The sequence below is a fragment of the Bufo gargarizans genome, chromosome 2 (assembly GCF_014858855.1).
Source record: "Bufo gargarizans isolate SCDJY-AF-19 chromosome 2, ASM1485885v1, whole genome shotgun sequence".
Classification (NCBI taxonomy): domain Eukaryota; kingdom Metazoa; phylum Chordata; class Amphibia; order Anura; family Bufonidae; genus Bufo; species Bufo gargarizans.
Genome location: NC_058081.1, coordinates 141,862,728 through 141,887,711, shown reverse-complemented (window position 1 = coordinate 141,887,711; position 24,984 = coordinate 141,862,728). Strand labels below are relative to the sequence as shown.

Sequence of the window (24,984 nt, the reverse complement as noted above, 5' to 3'; positions counted from 1 at the left end):
TTATAAGAAGCTTGTGTCCATTAAGGGCTTTATTTAGCAGAGTTATTTTCTGAAGTGTGTTTTTAAGTCCTTGCATCGCTGCCTGAGCTTAGAACGTCTCCTTCTTGTTACTTGGGCACAGAACGGGGTTAGTACAACGTTCTGCCAGCTCAGGGCTCGCCAAGCCAACAACAATAAATCGACAGATTAAAAAAGCATTAGGGCTGCATTCCAGGGAGGATCAGCTCAGAACATGGAAGGGCTCCCGCAGCCTAGTGCAGGGCGCCTGGAAGAAGAAGACCGCATATTGCCCAAGTCTACAGGAGAAGACTACTCAAAGGATAATCATGACTGGATGATCAGCGCCATTTCTAGTTATGAGGCATACAAACATAGAGTAACTTTCCATGGTGCCATTTTATGTCCTTTGACAGCTTACACGTGAATTATTATTATTTTTTTTCAAAATGTAAAATAGTGCCAGGCTGCTATATAATAAGACTACTAATGGATAAAAGTAAACAGAATGCATTCCAAACATACCCATATTTTTCACTTTATAAAAAGCACTGGACTATAAGATGCACCCCAGGTTTAGACTATAGAAAATTGGAAAAATATTTTCTAGTCCTCTTTAAAGGGAATATTGTTTGAAGTGGAGGGGTCAAGGTCAGTCATTTTTTTTTTTTTTAAGTTTTGGTCAGCTCCTGTTACCTTTACGGTCTCATTTTCTGACCATTCAACAACCAGCAATGGTGCATGTGTTCACCTCATTAAATTAAATGTACCTATCCAAATAAATGCGTCTCCTGTCACGACTCTGTTGTGCCCTGCCATGCTTCTTGTTCTGCTAGATTACTTTTTAAGTATTTGTCTGCGACGCACACACACAGTTCTGGTGCATATACAGCACTGCTACACACAGACACAGCTCTGCTACACATGTATACACACATACAGCACTGCTACACACAAACACTTCTCTTTAATTAAAAGCTCGCATTTCCCTGCACTAGCACTGACTGTATAGATCTTCTGTCCTGGCTCGTCCCATTGATGACATCAAAGGTCCTTTAACCTCCAAGACCAAGCTAGTTTTTACCTTCAGGACCAGGCCATTTTTAAGAAATCTAACCAGTCACTTTATGTGGTAATAACTTTAAAACGCTTTTAATTATCCAGGCCATTCTGAGATTTCTCGTCACGTATTGTACTTCATGACGGTGGTAAAATTGAGTAAAAAAAAAGTCATTTTTATTTATAAAAAAAAATAAAAAAATTTACCAAAAATCCTGAAAAATTTGCAAATTTACATCTCTCTACTTTTATAATAGATAGCAATACCTCCAAAAATAATTATTTTACATTCCCCATATGTCTACTTCATGTTTGGATCATTTTATGAATGCCATTATATTTTTGGGGGACGAAAATTTCCAAAATCCACTTTTTAAGGACTAGTTCAGGTCTGAAGTCACTTTATGAGGCTTACATAATATAAACCCCCCCAAAATGACCCCATTTTAGAAACTATACCCCTCAAGGTATTCAAAACTGATTTTACAAACTTTGTTACCCTTTAGGTGTTCCACAAGAATTTAAGGAAAATGGAGATGACATTCAACTTTGACAGATTTTCCATCTTAATCAATTTTTTCCAGTAACAAAGCAAGGGTTAACAGCCAAACTAAACATTACCCTGATTCTGTAAAATTACAGAAACACCCCATTTGTGATCGTAAATTACTGTACGAGCACACAGCAGGGCGCAGAAAGAAAGGAATGCCAAATGGTTTGTCGAGGGCCATGTCACATTTGAAGACCCCCTGTTGCACCCCTAGAGTAGAAACTCCCCCCCCCCCCCCCCCCCAAAAAAATCACCCCATTCTGGATACTACGGTATAAGGTGGCAGTTTTGTTGGTACTATTTTAGGGTACATATGATTTTTTGTTCCTCTATATTGCACTTTTTGTGAGGCAAGGTAACAATAAATAGCTGTTCTGGCACTTTTTTTTGGTTATTTCCAATGTTAATCTAACATATTAGATCATGTGGTATTTTTATAGAGCAGGTTGTTACGGATGCGACAATAGTGATGTAAGGTGACAAAAAAAACTTTTTTTTAGAACTGTTTATTTTACTTTTTTGACAGCGTTCACCTGAGGGTTAGATCATGTGATATTTTTATAGAACCGGTCTATACGAATGCGGCGATATGTAATATGTCTACTTTTCTTATTTTTTCCCTTTTACAATTTTTTTCCTATATTTTGGAAAAAGGATGCTTTTTTATTTGAAATATTTTTTTTTTTTTTTAAACAAAACTTTTTTTCACTTTTTATATTTGTCACACTTTGGGACTTTTCAGGGTTTTATTCCTGTTTCAATTCAGTATTGTACTGAATTGAACTGACCGCCGCACGTGAAAGGGTTAATCCACTGCCATCACAGCACACAGCGATGCCGGCGGATGCAGCAGGGGCTCTGCTATCAGTAACAGCTGGGCCCATGCTGCGGATCAGGCGGGTGCAGCACCTGCACCCGCCCAATCCCATCACGTACATGCACGTGAGGATGCGGCAGAGAGCCGCATTCGCTCACATACATGTCGTGAGGATGCTGGAAGGGGTAAAGGGGTTGTGTCACGTCACAAAATAGCATTAATCATGTAGAGAAAGTTAATACAAGCCACTTACTAATGTATTGTTAATATCCATATTGCTTCCTTTGCTGGCTAGATTCATTTTTCCATATTACTCAATGCTTGTTTTTATTGTCACGACCACCCTGCAATCCAGCAGCGGTGGTCATGCTTGCACACTATAGGAAAAAGTGACGACTATACGCTCTCCCACAATCTCAGCCACCAGTGAGGCCAGAGCTTTTTCCTATAGTGTGCAAGCAAGTGGTGCAGGACTGCAGGGTGGCCGTAACCATGGAAACAAGTAGTGTATAATCTTATGGGAAAATGAGTCCAGCCAGCAAAGGAGGAAATATTGACAATCACAATACATTAGATAGCTAGCTTGTATTAACTTTCTCTACATAATAAGGCCCCTTGCAGACGAGCGTTCCTCCCGCAGCGAGTTCACATCGCAGCACCCGGCCTGACCTCCCAGCACTGACGGGATTCACATAGCATCATAAATCAGTATAATGCTATGTAACCGTTACAGTTATAGAATGTATTGGATAACACTGGCAGCATTATGTCAGTGTTATCCAATACATTCCAGAACTGTAAGGGTTACATAGCATCAGAAATCAATATAATGCTACGTGACCCCCGGCAGCGCTGGGAGGTCAGGCCGGGAGTGACTTCAATGGGTTCACATTTTGCAGACAAGTATAGGACATGTTCTATCCTTCAGCAGAATGGACATATGGATGTGGAAAGCAAACCGAGCATGCATGTACGCGCATCCGTTCCACAAAATGCGGACCACAAACCCGCTGAAGAGAATGTGCGGACAGCACACACAGATTGCAAAACAGATACGGGGGTGTGCATGAAGCCTAAGCAGATAATAGATAACGCAGTGGAGATCTCTTGTGGTCGACCCCGCTCTGAGATCCTCACGGCACATGCACAGATAGTACTGCCACCAGCGCATCTGCAAGATTTCAGGGCGAGACATTGGAGCAGTGCGGATGCCTGGCCCTGCCAAAGTCACTGGGAAGAGGAGAGGCGGAGGTGAAGCAGTGCTCCAAGGGGCTAAGCCAGTCCCTCTGTACTCCGAGCACCTTGTTTACTTATAACTAAAAGTAAGAATTTGTATGCATTGGTTACACCGATTGCAGAGAAAAAGGGCTCATTGTAATCTATGATGCTGTGTGCCCCCGTGCGCACAATGTCTGCCGCTCCGGGACACATGGCCTGCTCACGGACCATATGTCTCAGAGGGCATACGTGTGTGCATGAGCCCTAAGGGTTAGGGACCCCCTCCTCCCATGGAAAGCACTCACCAGCACAGAATGTGCTATGAACTCTGGGTGATGTTTTCATGCAACATGATGGAATTGAACGGCTGTTCAAAGCTCCCAACAATCCTAAATGAGGATATCCAATACTGCCTTCATCAAGACTGTAAATTCCACTGTATCCAAGAAAAGTCAGGAAAGCCTAAAAAGACTCTCAGGAAGTCATATATGCGATGCTGCTAAAGCCAAAGTATACTGGTCCTTTTTGTACAAACCTGGTCATTAAAGGGTCTGTCCAGTATTTTGACATTGATAGCCTTTCCTTAGGATAAGTCATCAAGTGGTGAGGGTCCACTGATCAGCCTGATGGAGACTGCAGTACTAAGGTGACCAATGCGTGCCTCTTCCGAGGTCAATGACTGCACATTCATCGGTCACATGGCCCAGCTGCACTGGGCTTCTATACAGAGTATACAATGTACTGCGCCGTGTCCAGTAAACTGTGAGAAGGCTGCAGGGCTCACCGGACAGCTGATCAGTGGGGGTGCCGGGACTATGACCCCCTCCAATCAGAAATTGATTCCTTTTTCTGGGGATAGGCCATCAATATCATGTTCCCTGAACAACAAAGGAAACAAGGACCAAGATGAGTAAGATGGACCAAGGGTTTAAGAAAATTAGACTTATTCTGCAGTGGTGACGTTCCAGACATGCAATCACTGGTCGCCACAGCTAGTATGTATGGCACAAGTTTAAAGGGTTTGTCTGTGGTTTTTTTTTTCTTAAACACCCTAAACCTGGTTTTCTCAGACTGTCTCCACTGCACTTCCATTCCCTACATGCAAACTTCCTACAGTGATGGGGTCACATGCATCGCTGCAGTCAATGACTGGCCTCAGCAGTTACTCGTCTCCAAATGGCATGTGATCCAGCAGTACTGGGACCGTTACAACTGGCGTGACCCCATCCATGCAGGAAGTTCACATGTGAGGACTAGTATTTGCAGAAAAGAATGCCCAAGACCCACAGAGCTGAAACTGAGAGGCAGGGAGAAAGTAAAGTTCACTTCACAGGTAAGACAAAAAATAAAACAAAATAAGGGAGGACATCCCCCTAAATACAACTCCAGACAGGCCTTTAAATTTATATACTGCTGTCACACTCATGTGAAAGGGAATGGTTACAGGTGGCAAATTTGTAGCAGAAAAGTTTTTAAGGCTAGCTCTACATCATATTTTTATTAACTGTAGACGTTAAACGGATGTCTCTGCTGGATGCTAAACAGGGGTTTAAATTGTTTTAAAAAAAATTGCAGTTTTTTTTTCCCAACGTGGGACAAAAACACGATGTAAACCCAGCCTTACCTGGATCACACTTGATTTGGCAGACTCCAGCAGTTAAACCCTAGGCATCACAAAGTGCTGTACAATCATTCTCAAGTCATTTGGCACTTTGACTGCATAAAATTGTCATATCTTCCCTGCCTTTAAACAAGCATGGTGCTAGAAGACATAACAGAGCAAACATGGTCAGGTCTGCTAAACGGTTGTAGACGAGAAAAGGTCTTCTAGGTCTATGGAATATATAGAGTTTTACCTGTAGGTCTCCTGATCCCATTCCAGGATGCAGCACACACCAGCTTCTCAGAGCAGGTGCATTTGGTTTCCGTAAACTGTTGCCACCTCAAATATCCACCTTTCTGCCTGCGGGATTCCCATGTTTAAACAATCCTTCTCCTTCATTATGTGCACATTTAGCTCAGCCCACTACAAAGGAGACGGCGCTGTAAGCTTCCAGCACTGGAGATATTACAGCTGATCGGTGAAGATGTGGGGTATCAGGTCCCTGCCTATCCTGAGTACAGGTGATCACTTAATAAAAGGTGGACCCCAGCCTGACACCATTGTTATCAATATGAGTGGAGATCATCTTCCCAAACATCCTTTTATCAACAAAAAAAAAAAGCCAGGATCAGGGAGATTGGTTTGGTTGAAAAATTCATATACATAACACAGCACATAATGAGGGGCTTGGAGAGAGAAAGGAAAAAAAATAAATAAAAAAAATTCAAACTTGCCTTTCCAAATTTCCAGTTGATATCTGTGGGACAATGGATGTCTTGGAGCAAACTTTGCATGCAACCTTTGGCCAAACGATATACTTATAATTAGCCATTTTAGCCAATCTGTATCTAAAGGTAAGTGGTCAGCAAAAGCCTGTATTAGACCCCCTGCACACGAACGTGTGCTTCCCGTTGCCGTATTGCGGACCGCATTTGCGGATCTGCAATACACGGGTGCCGTTCTGTGGGCATTCTGCATCACGGATGCGGACCCATTCACTTGAATGGGCCCGCAAATCCGGAGATGCGGAATGGTACGGAATGGAAGCATGGAACGGAACCCTATGGAGTGCTTCCGTGGGGTTTCCTCCCTGTACTTCCGTTCCGCAAAAAGATAGAACATGCCCTATCTTTTTGCGGAACAGCCAGATCGCGGACCCATTCAAGTGAATGGGTCCGCGATCCGCTGCCCCACAGACTGTGCTCGTGCATTGCGGGCCGCACCACAACCACGGGGCACACACGTCCGTGTGCAGGGAGCCTTAGACTGGCCAACTGTCAGCCAGCTAACACTCGCTAGCGATAATCTGGCCGTCTATTACTGCCGCCGATTACCCAATGAATGAGCAAACGTGCATCAGGCAATAGGAATCTTTCAGCAGGCTTAAACATCACTTGCCGGCGGCAGATCGTTCTGTCTAATCACAATCTACTGCCGGCAAACAACTAGTCAGCATGGGGACAAGGGATGGCATAGCGATCATCCCCCCCAATGTTGTGGTGGAGATCTCTGCATGTAATAGCAGCAGTTTTCTCCGCTAGCGAGCAGGCATTTGCCGGGATGGAACGCTTCCTTCATGACAATCTCTGTGTTAAACAGCCTTTAGGCCTTCTGGTATCCTGACTTACTGACTGCATCGAACTTTTATCAGATAACCGTCATTCACAGAGCAAGGGATTCCGAAAACAGAAGTGTATCGGGATATTTTCACTTTCGACACTAGTTTTTTTTGATCTAATTCATTAAGGAGCCAGGGAGATCATATTCCTGACGATTATGCTTTGCTTGGCTATTTTTGGCAGCCCCATAGAAACGAACGGAGGGCGGTCACGAATGACTTTCAGGGCTCCATTTATGAGCTAGGTGTGGGTCCCCGAGGTGGGACCTGCACCTATCAGACAACGGGAGTATATCCTAGCGCTCCAAGTTATCTAATAATTCTCTCCAAAAAAATCCACTCCAATAAATAGTGCAGATTTGTGTGTGGGTTTTTCATGTGGATTTTCTGCATTCAAACCCGCACCGTGCATACACACTTAAGCCCCTTTCACACGAGCGAGTTTCTAGCGCGAGTGCAATGTGTGACATGAACGCATAGCACCCGCACCGAATCCTGACCCAGTGCACGTATCAGTTCTGCGTTGCATGAAAAACACAGCCTGTTCTATATTGTGCAATTTTCATGCAGCCCTGACCTCATAGAAGTGAATGAGGCTTTAGTGAAAAACGCATCGCATCCGGAAGAAGAGATAGTGTTTGTAAACCTTCAGTTTTTTTTATCACGTGCGTGGAAATTGCATCAAAACGCATTGCACTTGGGCAGAAAAAACTGAATGCAATCGCAGACAAAACTAAACTTGCTTGAAAAATGGTGCAAGTTTCACTGAGCGCATCCAGAGCCAATCATTCACGCCCGTGTGAAAGAGGCCTTAGGCTGCCTTTACAGGTGACCAGATTAATTTTTTTGCAGAAAAAGTCTGCCGCTGTTAATCGTAGGATATGTTGTGTTCTTGCTGGAGGTTTTCTGACTCCACAAAGATGCTATATTACAAAGAGACACAGATTTACTAAGGTGCAATACATTTAGGCACAATTATTTCCATATTGAAGAAAAATGCCTCAAAATGACAGCACCCAGGGCGTACCGTGACTTCTTTGCTGCCATATACACTATATAAAAAAAAGTCGCCACCTGGATTTAACTAGGCAAATAGGTATGAGCCTCCTATTGGATAATTACTGCTTGGGCGATTATCTTTCAGCTGGCAATAAGTTATTTAACCCCAACTTGTGCAATGAGTTGCTTCTCATTTCTTAAACAACCATGTCAAAAGACACATCACATGGTTGTGGAAAAGATGTTAGTCTGTTTGAGAAGGGTCAAATCATTGGCATGCATCAAGCAGAGAAAACATCTAAGGAGATTGCCGAAACTACTAAAATTGGGTTCAGAACTGTCCAACGCATTATTAAAAACTGGAAGGATAGTGGGGACCCATCGTATTCGAGGAAGAAATGTGGCGGGGAAAAAATTCTGAATGATCGTGATCGGCGATCTCTTAAACGTTTGGTGAAATCAAATCGAAGAAAAACCACAGTAGAACTCAGGGCTATGTTTAATAGTGAAAGTAAGAGCATTTCCACATGCACAATGCAAAGGGAACTCAAGGGATTGGGACTGAACAGCTGTGTAGCCGTAAGAAAACCACTAATCAGTGAGGCAAACCAGAAAAAAAAGGCTTAAATTTTCTAGGGAGCATAAAGAATGGCAGAAGGTCATGTGGTCTGATGAGTCCAGATTTACCCAGTTTCAGAGTGATGGGCGCATCAGGGTAAGAAGAGAGGCAGATGAAGTGATGCACCCATCATGCCTAGTGCCTACTGTACAAGCCTGTGGGGGCAGTGCTATGATCTGGGTTTGCTGCAGTTGGTCAGGTCTAGGTTCAGCAACAGTATGTGCTCCAAGAATGAGGTCAGTTGACTACCTGAACATACTGAATGACCAGGTTATTCCATCAATGGATTTGTTCTTCCCTGATGGCACGGGCATATTCCAAGATGACAATGCCAGGATTCATCGGGCTCAAATTGTGAAAGAGTGTTTCAGGGAGCATGAGATATCATTTTCACACATGGATTGGCCACCACAGAGTCCAGACCTTAACCCCACTGAGAATCTTTGGGATGTGCTGGAGAAGGCTTTGCGCACCAGTCAGACTCTACCATGGTCAAGACCTAGGTGAAAAATGAATGCAACACTGGATGGAAATAAATCTTGTGACATTGCAGAAGCTTATCGAAACAATGCCACAGCGAATGTGTGCCGTAATCATAGCTAAAGGCTTTTTTTGGGACGGGCAGTGTATGTTCTGTTATGGGTGGCGTTAATCATTATGTAAAATAAATACAACATGGCCAAATCAAAATATAAAAGCCACCTAAGAACCATACAAGCTCCTGTGCACAGCGTCGGCAGCTGCTGGGAGCCCGTTCTATCTGGACACATGGCTTTGCTCCCTGAGGGGCACACTGTCTCACACTACGTGACCATGGCAGAAGCTGCCAACCCTCATCTGTCCGTCACCCTAGCCTCTGACCCCTGCCTCCCGCTGCTGACAAGTTCTACGTCCTCTGTCCGCTCTCATTCCTACCCCTTTCCTGATGAGTATGACATATGCTGCAGGGAAAGAAGATGAGAGTGGGATCCAGCCGGAGGTCAGCATGCGCCATGTGAAAGGCAGTCGCTGGTGGCGTCAAACACCTTTCCAGCTACCAGCCTGGCAGTTTACCGCTTGTGGGAATTTGTTTTCTCCAACTAAAACCCTGCATGCAGTGTCTGCACACGTTGCAGATTTTGGTGCCGAAAAAGTGCAGTGTTCAGTGCAGAAAGTGATCTGCCACATGGAATTGATATCCGCAGCACATCAATTACTTGTGTCATTTTTGTGTGGAAGCAAGGGTGAGATATGCTGCAAATCCGCAAGTAACACATGTAGTTCTTGGTGCAGTTTTGGTGGATTTTCTGCTAGTAAACCTACACCCCTGTGCATGTACCCTTAAAGAGAATCTGTCCCCAGATTTCTGGGCCATTATAGTACTGCACATAAGGAGTCCAGATCACTATTTTTTCCTACTCCATTCCCCCTGCTGTCAGCACTCAGAGCTGTGCTGAAATCCAATCCGGACTGCTGAGCTGTGCTAACCTAAAGGAGGACTCGTGGGTAGTGATGAGCGAACTTCTGTTTTAAGTTCGGCGTCTAAAGTTCGGCTTCCGGTTAGCGGAGAATCCCGATATGGATTCCGACTTCCGTTGTGGTCCGTGGTAGCGGAATCAATAATCGGCCATTATTGATTCCGCTACCACGGACCACAACGGAAGTCGGAATCCATATCGGGATTCTCCGCTAACCGGAAGCCGAACTTTAGACGCCGAACTTAAAACAGAAGTTCGCTCATCACTACTCGTGGGCGCATGCACAGCAGTACTGAATGTATTTCAGTGCAGGTTTAAGGCCCCTTTCACACGGGCGAGAATTCCGCAAGGTTGCAATGCGTGAGGTGAACGCATTGCACCCGCACCGAATCCGGACCCATTCACTTCAATGGGGCTCTTCAGGTAAGCAATGTTTTTCACGCACGCAGGCCCCATAGAAATGAATGGGGATGCGTGAAAATCGCAAGCATCCGAAAGCAAGTGTGGATGCAATGCGATTTTCACACGCGGTTGCTAAGGAGACAAGGGATGAGTTACCCGGTACCCAATTTACGCTATTATTTTCCATTATAACATGGTTATAATGGAAAATAGCAGCATTCTTTAATTCAGAATGCTAAGTAAAATGTCCATTGTGGGATTAAAAAATAAAAATAAAAAAATTAATAAAATACAAATGTAACTCACCTCATCCACTTGATCTCGCAGCTGGGCTCGTCTTCTTTCTTCATCTTGCAGGACCTGGCTGGATAAGGACCTTCGGGGTCGTCATCGCGCTCACCACGAGGTGACGACCCCAAAGGTCCTTATCCAGCCAGGTCCTGAAAGAAGAAGCAAGAAGACGATGCCAGTTGCGTGATCAAGTGGATGAGGTAAGTAATTTTTTTTTAACCCCTCCAGCGCTATTTTACTAAGCATTCTGTATTAAGAATGCTATTATTTTCCCTTATAACCATGTTATAAGGGAAAATAATAAAATCTACACAACACCTAACCAAACCCAAACTTCAGTGAAGAAGTCCGGGTACCACAGTCAGTTTTTTATTACACGCGTGAAAAATCGCATTGCACCCGCGCAAAAAAAACTGAACATCAGAACGCAATCGCAGTCAAAACTGACTTTTGCGTACCTACTCGCACGATTTTCCCTCATCACAGATGCAACGTGTCCGGACACGGTCGTCTGCAAGGGGCCTAAGGCCAGGGCTACACAGCTACATTCACTTCACTAACTTTAATGTAAGTCGCACGTGAGACACGACTCACCTTCAACACGCCTGTGACTTGGCTGTGTTCTGACAGCTAAATCACAGCTTTAAGCCTCTTGCACATGTCCGTGGAACACGGACCGTGAGATATCGGCCTGGATTCCTGCTGAGGCGTCATTGGTTGCTATGACGCCGTGCGCTTTGTGCCGCCGTACAGTAATGCACTCTTATAGATCATATGAGTGCACTACTGTACAGCAGCGGCGGCGCGAAGCGCACAGCGGCATAGCAACCAATGACGCCGTGCGCTCCTGCACTCAGCAGGAATCCAGGCCGGTATCTCACGGTCCGTGTTCCACGGACGTGTGCGCAAGAGGCAACTTTTCTGCCAATTGCTGTCAACCTACACGCTGACAGTGGGGGTATCGGGGAGAGTAGGAAAAAATAAATAAAAAAATAGCAATCTGTACTCCATATCTGCAGTGCTGCTCATATATTACTGTACATACTAGCCCAAGATAGTGGTGACATATTCCCTTTAAAAAGAAGGCTGATTATATTAAGGCTCATGCACACAAACACATTTTTCTTCCGTGTCCGTTTTGTTTCTTTTGCGGACTGTTTGCAGAACCGTTCACTTTAATGGGTCTGCAAAAACAACGGAAGGTACTCCGTGTGCATTCAGTTTCCTTATTTCCGTTCCGCAAAAAAGTATTGCATGTCCTATTACTGTCTGCAAATCGCGGTCTGGGGCCCCATTCAAGTCAATGGGTAAGCAAAAAATACAGAACGCACACGGAATACATCCGTATGTCATCCGTAATTTGCGGATCCATACCGTAGAAATGCTATGCCCAGCCCATATTGCTTATGTGTTACTGTTTACGTTTCCAATCCGCAAAAACGGATCTCATACGGAAACCATACAGATATGTTTTGTGGAGTAACGGGACGGAAGAGGACTTAAATCAGAGAGAAAAAAAAAACCTCAGATACGGAACAGATCCATGAAAAGCGGACCGCAAAACAACAACGGTCGTGTGCATGAGCCCTCAAGGTGAGTTTACACCGCACGATGTTACAGCCGATTGTCAGGAAGGAAGCCTTCCTTCCCGACAGTCGGCTGCTCCTTCATTTACATGATCAATCAATTCCATAGTATGAGGACAAGGGATCGCTACTGCGATCACTCATCCTCATACAGCTGTGTCTGGGCAGCAGATCGCTGTTTAGACCGCACGACCTGCTGCCCAGGAACGATGATTGGTGTGCCTGCACTAACGACATGATCACCCTTTTACTTGTTCATCAGTGGCACATTTGCATGGACAGGAACGGTCATTCCTAGTAATCTGTCTGAATAATTGGGCAGTCTAAATACCCCTTAAAGCGCTGCGGAATATGTCAGCGCTATATAAGTGAGGAAAATAAATGCACTGGCCGTTACTTAGGTCCTCTAGAGTGCTTTTGGTGCCAAAGTATTACACAAACATTCCCTTATAAAGGCTCATTTGCCTCAGTGTATATGTATGGTAGTTACCCAATGATCATGTTTTCCCACTGGTGCTTCAGTAAACTATCTAACAATTCTGCAGTAGACACCAGTTCTGGGGGCACATCCTGGTGAGCTGGCGATGGGCTTGTGTTTATACAGAGCTGCCAGTCTGAAGGGTGAGGGGCAGAGCAGCAGCCTGAACCAATGATGAAACATGAGGAGGATTTCAGACTAGCTCACACTCCCTGTAGACAGCGCAGCTGCATTATCAGATCACAGCGCTGCCGCACTAAGGCCCCTTTCACACGAGCAAGTTTTCCGCGCGGGTGCAATGTGTGACGTGAACGTATAGCACCCGCACTGAATACTGACCCATTCATTTCAATGGGACTGTGTTTTTTTTTTTTTTTCATGCATCAGTTCTGCGTTGTGTGAAAAACGCGGCATGTTCTATAGTCTGAGTTTTCCACGCAGCCCTGGACCCCTAGAAGTGAATGGGGCTTCAGTGAAAAACGGATTACATCCAGAAGCAAGTGTAGATGCAATGCGTTTTTCACTGATTGTTGCTAAGAGATGTTGTTTGTAAACAGTTTTTTATATCACGTGCGTGAAAAACACATCAAAACGCAACTGAACGCAATCGCAGACAAAACTGACTGAACTTGCTTGCAAAATTGTGCGAGTTTCACTGAACGCATCCAGCCCTAATCCGTCACGCTTGTGTAAGAGAGGCCTTAAGGATAATAAACAGCAGGGAAGCAGCCCAAATACGTTTTTTCTTAAAGCAGACGTCCAGTTGTGAGCCAATGTGCCAGATTCCAGGATCCAGTGCATCTCATACCAAGCTGAATTAAGCAATCCTTTCTATTAACATACTGAGAGGACTACTTTCACCAAGATTCCACAGGGCTTTCATGTGGAAAGATAAAACACTGCGCCAGACAATGTAAAACAATAGGGAATGAAGAATCTGCACTGGAGCTAGGGTTCTCCTATAGACATGGAGAGATGTAAAATGCAGATGCACATTACATGTGGTAATGCAGGCCATACACAGACTGCTGGCAGCCAAATGGATGCTCACACAGCACTAGTGTTCCCAACTGCCCTATAAACCACAACCATGATATTTCAATAGGGGATGAAAGCTAAGCGGGTGTCCGACTCTTTTGGTGTCACTCAGATTCAAGGGGAAATGGGAAACAGAGGACGGGACTATACAAACCAACCAGGTTAGGGCATTTGTGCTCTGCTAAAATATATTGTCAGGACTGCTGTGCATGCGCACAGGAGTCCTCACCATTATGTCAGCACAGCAGTCCGGACTTCAGCGCAGTTCCGAGTGCTGACAAAGGCAGGGAAGGGCCTGGCGAATTTATCCGCTTTTATGCCGGTTTTCAGGTGTAAAAGAAGAGTAAAATCGATGGCAGCTCGGAGCTGCTGAACATTTCAGTCTGGGCACAAGGCATGCCAGAGGATACGTCGGGAGTGAGCCTCATCCTCTGACAGTGCAGGGGATATTATAGACTGGTGTAAAACCCCAATCTGTGGTAAATTCCAGATGGCAGTATAACTCATGTATTGCAGGAGACAACAGTCCAGAATCATAGTGACAGATTCCCTTTAAAGTCCAATTTCTTCTATTATGGAAACGTAACCCAATGTACGCTGGTCACACACATTTATTAGTGGGTGGATCCAATCTAGCATGATGGACAAATGGTCCCCAAATCTCCTGTCAATCCTGTGTAATCATAAGACAAGTGCAGCTTCAAATGGGTTCTTCCGGAATTCACATTTTTTTTCATTTTTTTTTTTTAGCAAGTGCCCGCAGCCTGCCTCTATAAACAGAAGATTCATACGCTGTGTCCATGTTCTAGTCTCTGGAGTGTTTCCATCCACTGCTTCATGGCCATGGTCACATCCTCTGCTGCAGCCAATGACTGGCTTCAGCGGTGATGTGGCCATAAGCAGCATGTCCCCTCTGAAGCCATTCATTACTTTATTCCCGAAGAACCCCTTTAAAAGCACAAGTGGCCATATGTGTGTGTGTGTGGGGGGGGGGGGGGGGTTTACAAATCGCCATACAAATATGAATGGGTGTCCTTATTCTACCCCAACAGCAAATTAGGGCATTTCCTTCTCCCTATTGAGAACACCGGCACGCTCCCCCGGGCCAACGATCATACTGTCTGCCCAATCCGGAGAAGCGATTTTACAGATTGTCAGCAGTATACAAACTAGTTCCACTGAAATTAATAGAAAACTATCACTGAAAAGGTTCCAAATATTCAAATGACCAAGTGCTTCAATAAATATCCACAGCGCCTTGATGGGTATTAACTATTTACCATCCACAGTCCTGCTGAAATGCTAAATCCTGATATTACAGATGGGTGGGATTGGAAGGCCAGCGAGCCCCTAGGTAAAGGAACTGACAGACATCTCCCTCCTCCTGCCAGAAAAGCCACTGTTATATAGGTCACACCACAGAGATGAAAGGAAAGACTGCAGATTCACATTTGATCTCGATGTGCAGGCGTGGTGATCAACTACAGGCAGAAGGAAAGCATATCCTCTGTACATTAACAAGGGGGAGGGTCTCGGGATGGAAGCTGCAATTAATTAAACGCAGATTAGAGCGTAGATTTGCCGATGTGGAAAATCCTCATCACAACACGCATGCTGTGTGCATGAAAATTGACAGCAAGGCCTTAAAGGGAATCTCTCACCAGCGACCTCCCTATCCAGCTGTTTCCATAGACACATAGCTGTGGTTCACCTGATTAGAACGCTGTCTTTGTTTTGTTGATCCGCGGCTCTGTTCCCGAGTTACGATACATTTTTCAATATGCAAATCCATCCTCTGGTGCAATGAGGGCTTCAACATTGCTCTTGTTTCATAAAGCTCCACACCCTGGCTGCTTTACCACTGCCTATCTCTGCCAATCAAAGCAGCCAGGGAGGGGCTGGCCACAGAAAATAGCGCAGCTTGGGTGCAAGAAGAGAACTGGCGACGCCCTCATCACGCCAAAGGTCTAATTTGCACACAAAGTATAACTTGGGAATGGAGCCTTTGATCCCTTTTTCACCTATTTCCAGGCATAAAAGTACATTTGCATGGGCTAGAGTCCTGGCTCCAGCATGGCCCCAGCCATGACCAACTGGTGGACATGGCGTAAAACAACAATGTTTAGTCGCACAGCCAGTTAGTAATTTTAGCCTAAATGTGCCCCAGTGTTTTAATCAGGTGACCCACAGCTATGTGTCTGGAAGCAGCTTGATAGAGAGGTCGCTGGGGATAGGTTCATTTTAGAAACTCTCATTCACATATATTGTACAATACCCTGCAGAAACCACAACATATAAGCCACATTTCACCATGGCCTAATCATAGATGAGAAACTGAACCACTAGAATTAAAGGGATTATCCAAGATTAATACAGACCTCCCAGAGTAGAGATCATACTCATCTCATCCCCACCGCTGGATTTAGAGTCTGTCGCTCCTGGGCCGGCTGTTCCTCTCCCTGCAGCCAATCACAGGCCACAACTGGTCACTTGACACTGTGAGGAACAGATCACCGCTACAGCCTGTGAGTGGCTGCTGCGGTCACCTCTTTCCCTGTCAACTAAGGGCTCTTTCACACTTGCGCTTTTCTTTTCCGGCATAGAGTTCCGTCGTCGGGGCTCTATGCTAGAAAGATCCTGATCAGGATTATCCCCATGCATTCTGAATGGAGAGAAATCCATTCAGGATGCATCAGGATGTCTTCAGTTCAGGACCGGAACGTTTTTTGGCCGGAAAAAATACCGCAGCATGCTGCGCTTTTTGCTCCGGTCAAAAATCCTGAACACTTGCCGCATCGACGGATCCGGAATAATAGCCCATTGAAATGTATTATTCCGGATCCGTCCTAACATCTTCAGTTGTTGCAGGAAGGTGGAAGAACTTGGCTGGCGTGAAAACTTCCACTAGACAGCACACGCGAAATAATTTACATACCGGATCCGCTCATCAGTACACGACAGTACACTGTTACGACGGATTCGGCCCCATAACGGATCCGTACGACGGATGCAGAAAAAAAAAAACGTTGATGTTGGCTTCAGGATATCCGGATCAGTATCTTACAAAAAAAGCCGGAAAGACGCATCCAGAAAGAAAAAATGATGCGTTCTTACGTGTTTTTCCGGATCCGGCGTGTAATTCCGGCAAATGGAGTACACGACGGATCTGGACAACGCAAGTGTGAAAGAGGCCTAATGTTGTTTTCATCAATGAAAGGAGAGGAAAAGTCGACATGGGAGCGACAGAGACCAAACCCAGTGGCAAGGACCAGGTAAGCAATACCACCACCTGAGGCCGGCCACTCCTTTAATATAATTTACATATAGGTTCAAAACAGAAGAGACGACTGGTAATTATCTCACCCGAGTAAATTTAAAATATAATGGAGGACATATCAGTGGATTTAATGCCAGAAAGCTGATGTACAAGTCACTAAATGTATGACTTTTGGTCTTGTTTTGCTATTTTCCCAGAACATGGCAGGGGCTTGGTAGAAGGGCATGGCTTTCCATGACCCAGCAATTTCATTTATCCCAGAAACTCCACCAGCTCTCAGTAAATTACCCCAAAATGTGTTTAGAAGTCATCACTTGTCTAATAATACAAAAACATTTATACAATAAAATATTACCTTAGAAAAAAGGAACATACAAAAACATCTCAGTAAAAGATTACAGTGGACCTACATCTTTGTTGAAACCATGACCATGCAGCAGAGCTTCTCAGAGTGCTCTGCACCATCAGGCCTCACCTGCTCAGCTTTTCCAGCAAGCAGAGTAGGAATCCAAGGAAACTATAAGGGTCCATTCACACGTCCGTAATTTGGATCCGCATCTGTTCCGCAATTTGCAGAACGGATGCGGACCTATTCACTTGGCTGGAACGAATGTGGACCGCATCCGCATTTCTGGGATCCGCGATTCTGTTCCCGAAAAAAATAGATCATGTCCTATTCTTGTCCGCAATTGCGGACCAGAGAAGGCATTTTCTATTATAGTGTCGGAGATGGGCGGTCTGCAAATTGCGGTTCGCACATTGCCGATGTGAGTGTTTTGCGGATCCGGAAAACACTTACGAATGTGTGAATGGACCATAAGGAAAATTCGGGCAAAAGAAGCCCCATGGTGCAGGAGAAGCGTTGCTACATGGTCATGGTTTCACCAAATGTTTAGGACCCCTTTGAGAAACCAAGTGGAACTACTATATTCCCATGATATGCCATAAATGTCTGAGATGGGAATACCCCAATATTGCCAAAAAGAACCCGGTATCACCTTTTCCCCCCATTAAATAAGATGCCAAGGATTTTCACTTTACAAACTTCTCCAAGGCTGTGTTCACACTCTGCGGTAGTGTGCCTTGCAGCTAGAAAATGCACGCGTATTACTGCAGCTACAGAATTAAACCCCATGCACACGGTCCGTGTTCCACGTACCGTGTGATAATGGACTGGATTTCTTCTGAGTGCAGGAGCGCACGGCGTCATTTGTTGCCATGACGTCGCTGCACTACAGTAATACAATCGTATGATCTATACAAGTGTATTACTGTAGTACAGAGGCGGCATGAAGCGCATGGTGTCATAGCAACCAATGACGCCAGGCCGGGATACCACGGACCGCTCACGGCCGTGTGCATGAGGCCTTATACTGACATAAAGCTGTCATCATAATTCTGTAGAAGTAAGGTCATGCAGAGACACACAACATTATAAATCATTATAATGCAGTGCGCTCCTGCGAAACGAGCAGTGTCCATAATGGGAAATCACGTTTACACACGGGCTCATCTGAAAGAGGCCTAAGGGAGATTACAGACACACAAATTACGCTTAGAGAGGCAGAGAAGCGCCCAAGTAACTTGTCATGTGCAGTGTTTTAGCCAATGACAAGACAAATTAAGAACAATCTTATCATGTGAAGCAGAATTAGGGATCTCTGCGCCCTTGCTTGAATTTTGTACACAACTTACAGCAGAAAATTCAATATGTAAGATACTGAACTTGCACACACTCACCATTTCAGCCTTGACCTTTTTCAATCCTCGATTATCCAGCTCAGGATCCTCAATTTCTGATTTGATAACATTCAAAGCATTCCCACTGTCCGCCGCCATTCCCCCACCCATCTGGTCCACTGCAGTTCCCATAGAGTCTTGAACAGAGTTTCCGCGACCACCAACTCCAGGAGGCGGTTGTAGAACTCCAATGGGTTCTTTGTCCCCACTTCCCCCAGGCACCTCACTCTTGTCCTTTTTAGCCTTTCCGCTTTCCTTTTTAGAACTAGACGAGCTGCGGGCTGCCTTACCAGACTTCTCTCCTCCCTTGGAAGGAGTTGTTGCAGAAGTGGGAACTCCTGAGTTACCCCCATTATCTGCAGAACGTCCTGACGCTTCCTTTTTACTTGCTTCTCCAGGTGGGAAAAGTCCAGAGGAGGCCTGACTACTTCTGCCTCCGTCCTTGCTACTTTTGCTCCTCTTTGATTTGGATTTTGACTCTTTGCTTTGACCACTAGGTACAGGCGTCACAAACTTAATGTTATCAGGGAGCGTGGCCACAGCATTGGGGGCTGGCAGGCCCACCTCTTTAGATCCCGACATTTCAAGCTTCTGCTGGTCCTTCTCTAAATCTGCATCCAAGTCAATAATCAGATTGCCCACTCCGATATCCCATTCATCACCACTGTCGTAGGTCTCCACAGGATTTGTGTCCAGACCTTTCCCTCCTGGTGCGCCACTGCTCAAGGACATCTTAAGTGTGCGCACCCTCCCGAGGCCTTAGTTTTTTCCAGGTCGGGGTACCTTGCCAGCCTCTTTCCACTCCAGCCTGGAACCGATACACTTACACCAAGTACAGGAACAGAAAACCGGGGTCTGAGCTTACAGAAGTACACTGGCTCTTTGAAGAGATGGCATTGTAACTGCAAAGCAAAGAACAACAGTCACTGAAAGTCACTATACATAAAACCTATTTATACAGAAAGTACAATATAAAGTTATGATAGCAATATCACAAGAGAACATTTGCATAAATATACAGGCACCTGATCTGTCATCACTTTATAAGATACCAGGGTCATGTGCACAGGTGTAAAAACACGTTACGATCACATCACCATCTGTTGGTCACAAACTATATTACAAGAGCTCCAATAAACTACACATTACTAATTGACAATTACTGGCATTACATTACATTCCCTAGATCATTTAGTGTGCCTACTAGAGGGTATAACCAAGTCAGCTATGTAAATCACATAGCATCCTAAAATGAGAGAAATAACATTTAAAATAAGTTTTTCCGAAATTAAATATCTTGAGGGAAAAAAAATATAAAAAAAAATAAAATCCTGTTATGCTCACCCATTTCTGCAGCACTGGTCCGGTATGCCCACCGTTCTTGGTTTACAAACAGCAGCAGGGAAGCCTGTAATCGGCAAGTCACTGTGGCAGCCAATCACTGTCCTCAGATCTAGACATGAGGACAGTGATTGGCTGTAGCTGCCGTGCCGTATTCCAGGCACATCCCCGCTGCTGTTTGTAAAACAAGAACGGCGGGCATACCGGACCAGTGCTGCAGAAATGGGCGAGGATAACATTTTGTTGTTGTTTTAATTGTAAGGGTTGTCTGAGGTTTTTACTTTTCTGGAACAAACCCTTTAAATAGTCCTTTCAAGGGCTCCACCAAGAATTTGTATAATAAAATCTCAAGAATTATTGCACTTCTCATAAGCTTTGTGTGACTTTTATAGGGTGGCAGGACCAAAGGCCATTGTTAAAGGTACTAGGTAAGATTAAATTGTAGAGAAAAAAAATAAAAATCTGTGAAGAATAAAGTATGAGTAAGGCCTTATGCACACAACCGTTCCGTTTTTTGCAGGATGCAAATTGAGGATCCGCAAAACACGGAAGCCACACGTGTGCCTTCCGCAATTTGCGGATCGGAACAGGTGGCCCATTGTAGAAATGCCTATGCTTATCCGCAAAACGGACAAGAGAAGGACATGCTATTTTTTTTTGGCGGGGCCATGGAACAGATCAACGGATGCGGACAGCCCATGGAGTGCTGTCCGCATCTTTTGCGGCCCCATTGAAGTGAATGGGTCCGCACCCGAGCCGCAAAAACTGGGGCTCAGATGCGGACCAGAACAACGGTCATGTGCATGAGGCCGTACACGTGGATTTGCTGAAGATTTTACCCTGTGTACTGCAAAGGATGAAATCTGCAGTGGAAATCCACAGCATAAATTGACTTGCTGCAGATCTAGAAATCCACACCACAGGTCACTCTACACTTTGGAAGGCCACAGCAAACCGATCCAGTGTGGCAACATACCTTTAAAGGGGTTTTCCAGGATCTGTTTTTTAGGCCTCTTTCACACGAGCGAGTTTTCCATCCGGGTGCAATGCGTGACGTGAACACACAGCACCCGCACCGAATCCTGACCCATTCATTTTAATGGGTCTGTGTACATGAGCTTTTTTTCACGCATCATTCCTGCGTTGCGTGAAAAACGCAGCAGGTTCTATATTCTGCGTTTTTCAAGCAACCCTGGCCCCATAGAAGTGAATGGGTCTTCAGTGAAAAACGCATCGCATCTGCAAGCAAGTGCTGATACAATGCGTTTTTCACTGATGGTTGCTAAGAGATGTTTGTAAACCTTCAGTTTTTTATCACGCGCGTGAAAAATGCATCAAAACGCATTGCACCCGCGCGGAAAAAACTGAACAACTGAACACAATCGCAGACAAAACGGACTGAATTTGCTTGCAAAATGGTGCGGGTTGCACTGAACGCACCTGGACCTAATCTGTCACGCTAGTGTGAAAGAGGCCTTAGGCCTCATTCACACTTCAGTGTTTGGTCAGTGATTTCCATCAGTGATTTGTGAGCCAAAACCAGAAGTGGAGCCTCCACAGACATGAGGTAGAAGGGAAAGATCTGCTCCTGTTCTGTGTTTAGAGTTGTACCTGGTTTTGGCTCACAAATCACTGATGGAAATCACTGACTAAACACTGAAGTGTGAACGAGGCCTTACTCTTAACTTATCCTCAGGATAGGTCATCAGTATCTGATCGGTGAGGGTCCAATACTGTGGACCCCTGCCAATCAGCAGTCTTCTTGCAGCTTACAAGCAAAGTGCTGTACATTGTAAAGCAGATGTGCTCGGTATCGCGCTCAGCCCCATTCAATTCAATGGGGCTGAGCTGCTCCTAGGCCATGTTACTGAATGTGTCATCACTCGGCCTACAGGAGCGCAGATGCCTTCGCAAACAGCTGATCAGCGGGGTCCCAGGTCTCAGACCCCCCCCCCCCAATAATATACTGGTGACCTATCCAGAGGATCCAACACCGAGGACCCCTGCCAATCAGCAGCCTCCTCGCAGCTTACAGGTACAGTATCGCACATTGCATAGCTGATGTGCTTGGTATCAGGCTCAGCCCAAAGGATAGGTCATCTGTATCAAAATCTCTGAAAACCCCTTTAGATTCTACAGATTGTAAATTATTGGCTTTATTCATCAACACTTTCTAAAATAAACTGGGGGGGAATTTATCAAAACTGGTGCGTAGGAAAACGGGCTTAGTTGCCCACAGCAACCAGATTCCACCTTTTATTTTCCAAAGGAGTTCTGAAAAGTGAAATCTGACTGGTTGCCACAGGCAACTAAGCTAGTTTTCCTTTGAAACCAAGTTTGATAAATCATCCCCCCATCTGTCGTCCATAGCAACCAATCACAGCACAGCTTTCATTTTATAATTTGCTCTTGAATAATGTAGGCTGAACTGTGATTGGTTGCTATTGGTGACAAAGACCACTTTGATTTATCTGCCCCATTGTGCACAAAAAGTGCTGGCTTCACATTAGAGATTTGGTTATTTTTTTTATTTGTTCTCATGAAGTTGGCATGGCTCTGACGCTGTGTATATTTTGACAAACCGACCACCGCCATGTGTGTGAATTTTCAGCACCCTAAACCAATGGGTATTTTCAGCAATTTTTCTATGAAGAGGAGTCTAAGAAACACCTTTGTGGCAAACATCATGTGTTACCTGAAGAGCTCTGCTGAACGTCACGCCACACAAGAAGGTCACCAGTGTCAGGAGGCCTTGGTCAGAACGAGTTTTAAGATACACACAAGAAAGCAAAAATCACAACAACAAAAAAAAACATGCAATCTTTCTACAAAAATTCTAGAGGTATGTCAGCAGAGAAAGTATGCATTCACATGTGGCAGATATTGCTCCATTCACCCAAACGGGCTTACAGAAATCCATGTGTGCTTGCCACCCCATTCAAATGAATGGACCCGATTTACAGCCGCAGAAAATTCTACCGCGTGTGAAGGCACCCAGTCTGACCCTAAACACTGCCTTTATACATTCTGTCTAACCGTAGTAATGTAGAGCAGAAACATTCATGGAAACGGTGGAGAAGAAGGTACCAGTAAGGCTTTCCTTAACATTCCCATCTGACAGGATCTAATGTGATTTAGGGCTCATTCAGATGCCCGTATCTGTATTTGCAAAACAGAACGGGCAGCTCTATGATAAAAAGCCTATTCTTGTCCGCAATCGCGGACAAGAATAGGACATGTTCTATCTTTCTGCAGGGCCGCGCAATGGAAGTACGGATGCGGACAGCACACAGTGTTGCTTTCTGCATCTTTTGGAGCCCCATTGAAATAAATGGGTCCACATCCATTCCGCAAAATTGCATAACGGATGCGGACACAAACATAGGGTCGTCTGAATGAGCCCTTAATCATATACCGTATTTAACTAGCTTTGAGGTGGCACTGCCACTTAGCTCCAGCACTTAAGCTGTTAACTCTAGAGCTGCTTTTCCATGCCAGATGGTCACTTGCTTATGAAAGACGACACAGAATCTTTGACCCAGTGGCCTGAATCGTACTTCCGGAAGGGTGAGGAAGGGGTCAGACCAAAAGAAAAGACCAGGCAGACAGAAGGCTTGGCCCTACTTGGGCAAATGTGTACTGAAGAGTCCAGGCATTTAGAAGCTGCTTACAGGACAAATAGTTTAATTACTAGGTCAGCTCCTTGTGACCTTGGGGAAAGCAATTTTGGTGTCTGGAGCAAAAATATTCCTTTCTGAAGATCTGTCTGTTTATCAGGAAAGCAGATCTTAGGAATGCTCAAGACACAGCTGGTAGACACTTTAATTAAACGCCCCAGGTCTTTAGGTGGCCACACATATTAGGCTCCATTCACATGTCCACAACGTGTTTTGCGGATCCCCAAAACACGGACAGCGTCAATGTGTGCACCGCATTTTGTGGACCGCACATTGCCGGCACTAATAGAATATGCCTGTTCTTGCCCGCAATTGCGGACAAGAATAGGACATGTTCTATTTTTTTGCGGAACGGAAGTGCTGACCCGGAAGTGCAGATCCGCAATTCCGTGTCCGGGCAGCACATAGTGCTGCCCCATAGAAATGAATTGGTCCGCAATTCCGTTCCGCAAAATGCGGAACGAAATTGCAGACGTGTGAATGGATTCTTAGGGTGCATTTACACCAGCAGATTATCTGACCAATCATTGGTCAGATGGCCAATCACACACACACAGATCTTTTGTTATACATACCAACTATTGTCTGATTGGACAGATATTGGTCTGATGATCTGTTGGTGTAAGTTCTTCAAACTGGCTATACAGGTTCAATGAAACCATGGACAAAAGATCTTTCTGGGAACGTTCTTTCGAAGAAAGATCTTACATGGGACAAAAGTACCAAACGTGGCCAACTTCTTTTGAGACTGTCATCAGTCCGCTAAACCGATCGTTCATTGGTAAATCTCAGCCAAAGTTTAATTGGCTTGGTTGAAATTGTCAGTTTGGGTTAACTTTAGACTAATGTGTACGACCACCTTTCAGGCCAAACATGTATGAGTATTCAATGAGGTGAGAGGGTAAAGCCGCTGTCAGACACTCCTGGTAGCAGTTTATCTCCTGCATAGAGTCGCGTGCGACTTCATTGAATAACTTCGGTAATTGATTATTACAGTGAAAAACCTTGGAACCGAACTCTGCTTCGGTTCCAAGGTACCACTTGGAACCAAAGCAGAGTTTGGTTCTAAGTTTTGAAGAGTTTTTTCACTGTAATAATCAAGTACCGAAGTTATGCAACAAATTCTCACGTGACTTTGTGAATAACGGACTTCGCCTCATTGGAGGCAGACATTCTCCATACTAGGGATCGACCAATATTCATTTTTTAGGGCCGAT

The 24,984-nt window shown here is 44.9% G+C and overlaps 1 protein-coding gene across 3 annotated transcripts in view; it reads right to left on the bottom strand.

Moving 5' to 3' along the window:
- ZNF609 (zinc finger protein 609) overlaps nt 1-24,984 on the bottom strand; it is a 74,865-nt gene that overhangs the window by 40,456 nt on the left and 9,425 nt on the right. For 2 of the 3 annotated variants that reach the window (XM_044279535.1, XM_044279536.1), the window contains exon 2: nt 18,750-19,651. In XM_044279535.1, coding sequence (XP_044135470.1) covers nt 18,750-19,481 — 732 coding nt within the window. In that variant the 5' untranslated portion in view covers nt 19,482-19,651. Of the gene's footprint in view, nt 1-5,265; nt 5,382-18,749; nt 19,652-24,984 lie in introns of those variants that run through there. The other variant, XM_044279538.1, reaches the window with a different exon arrangement.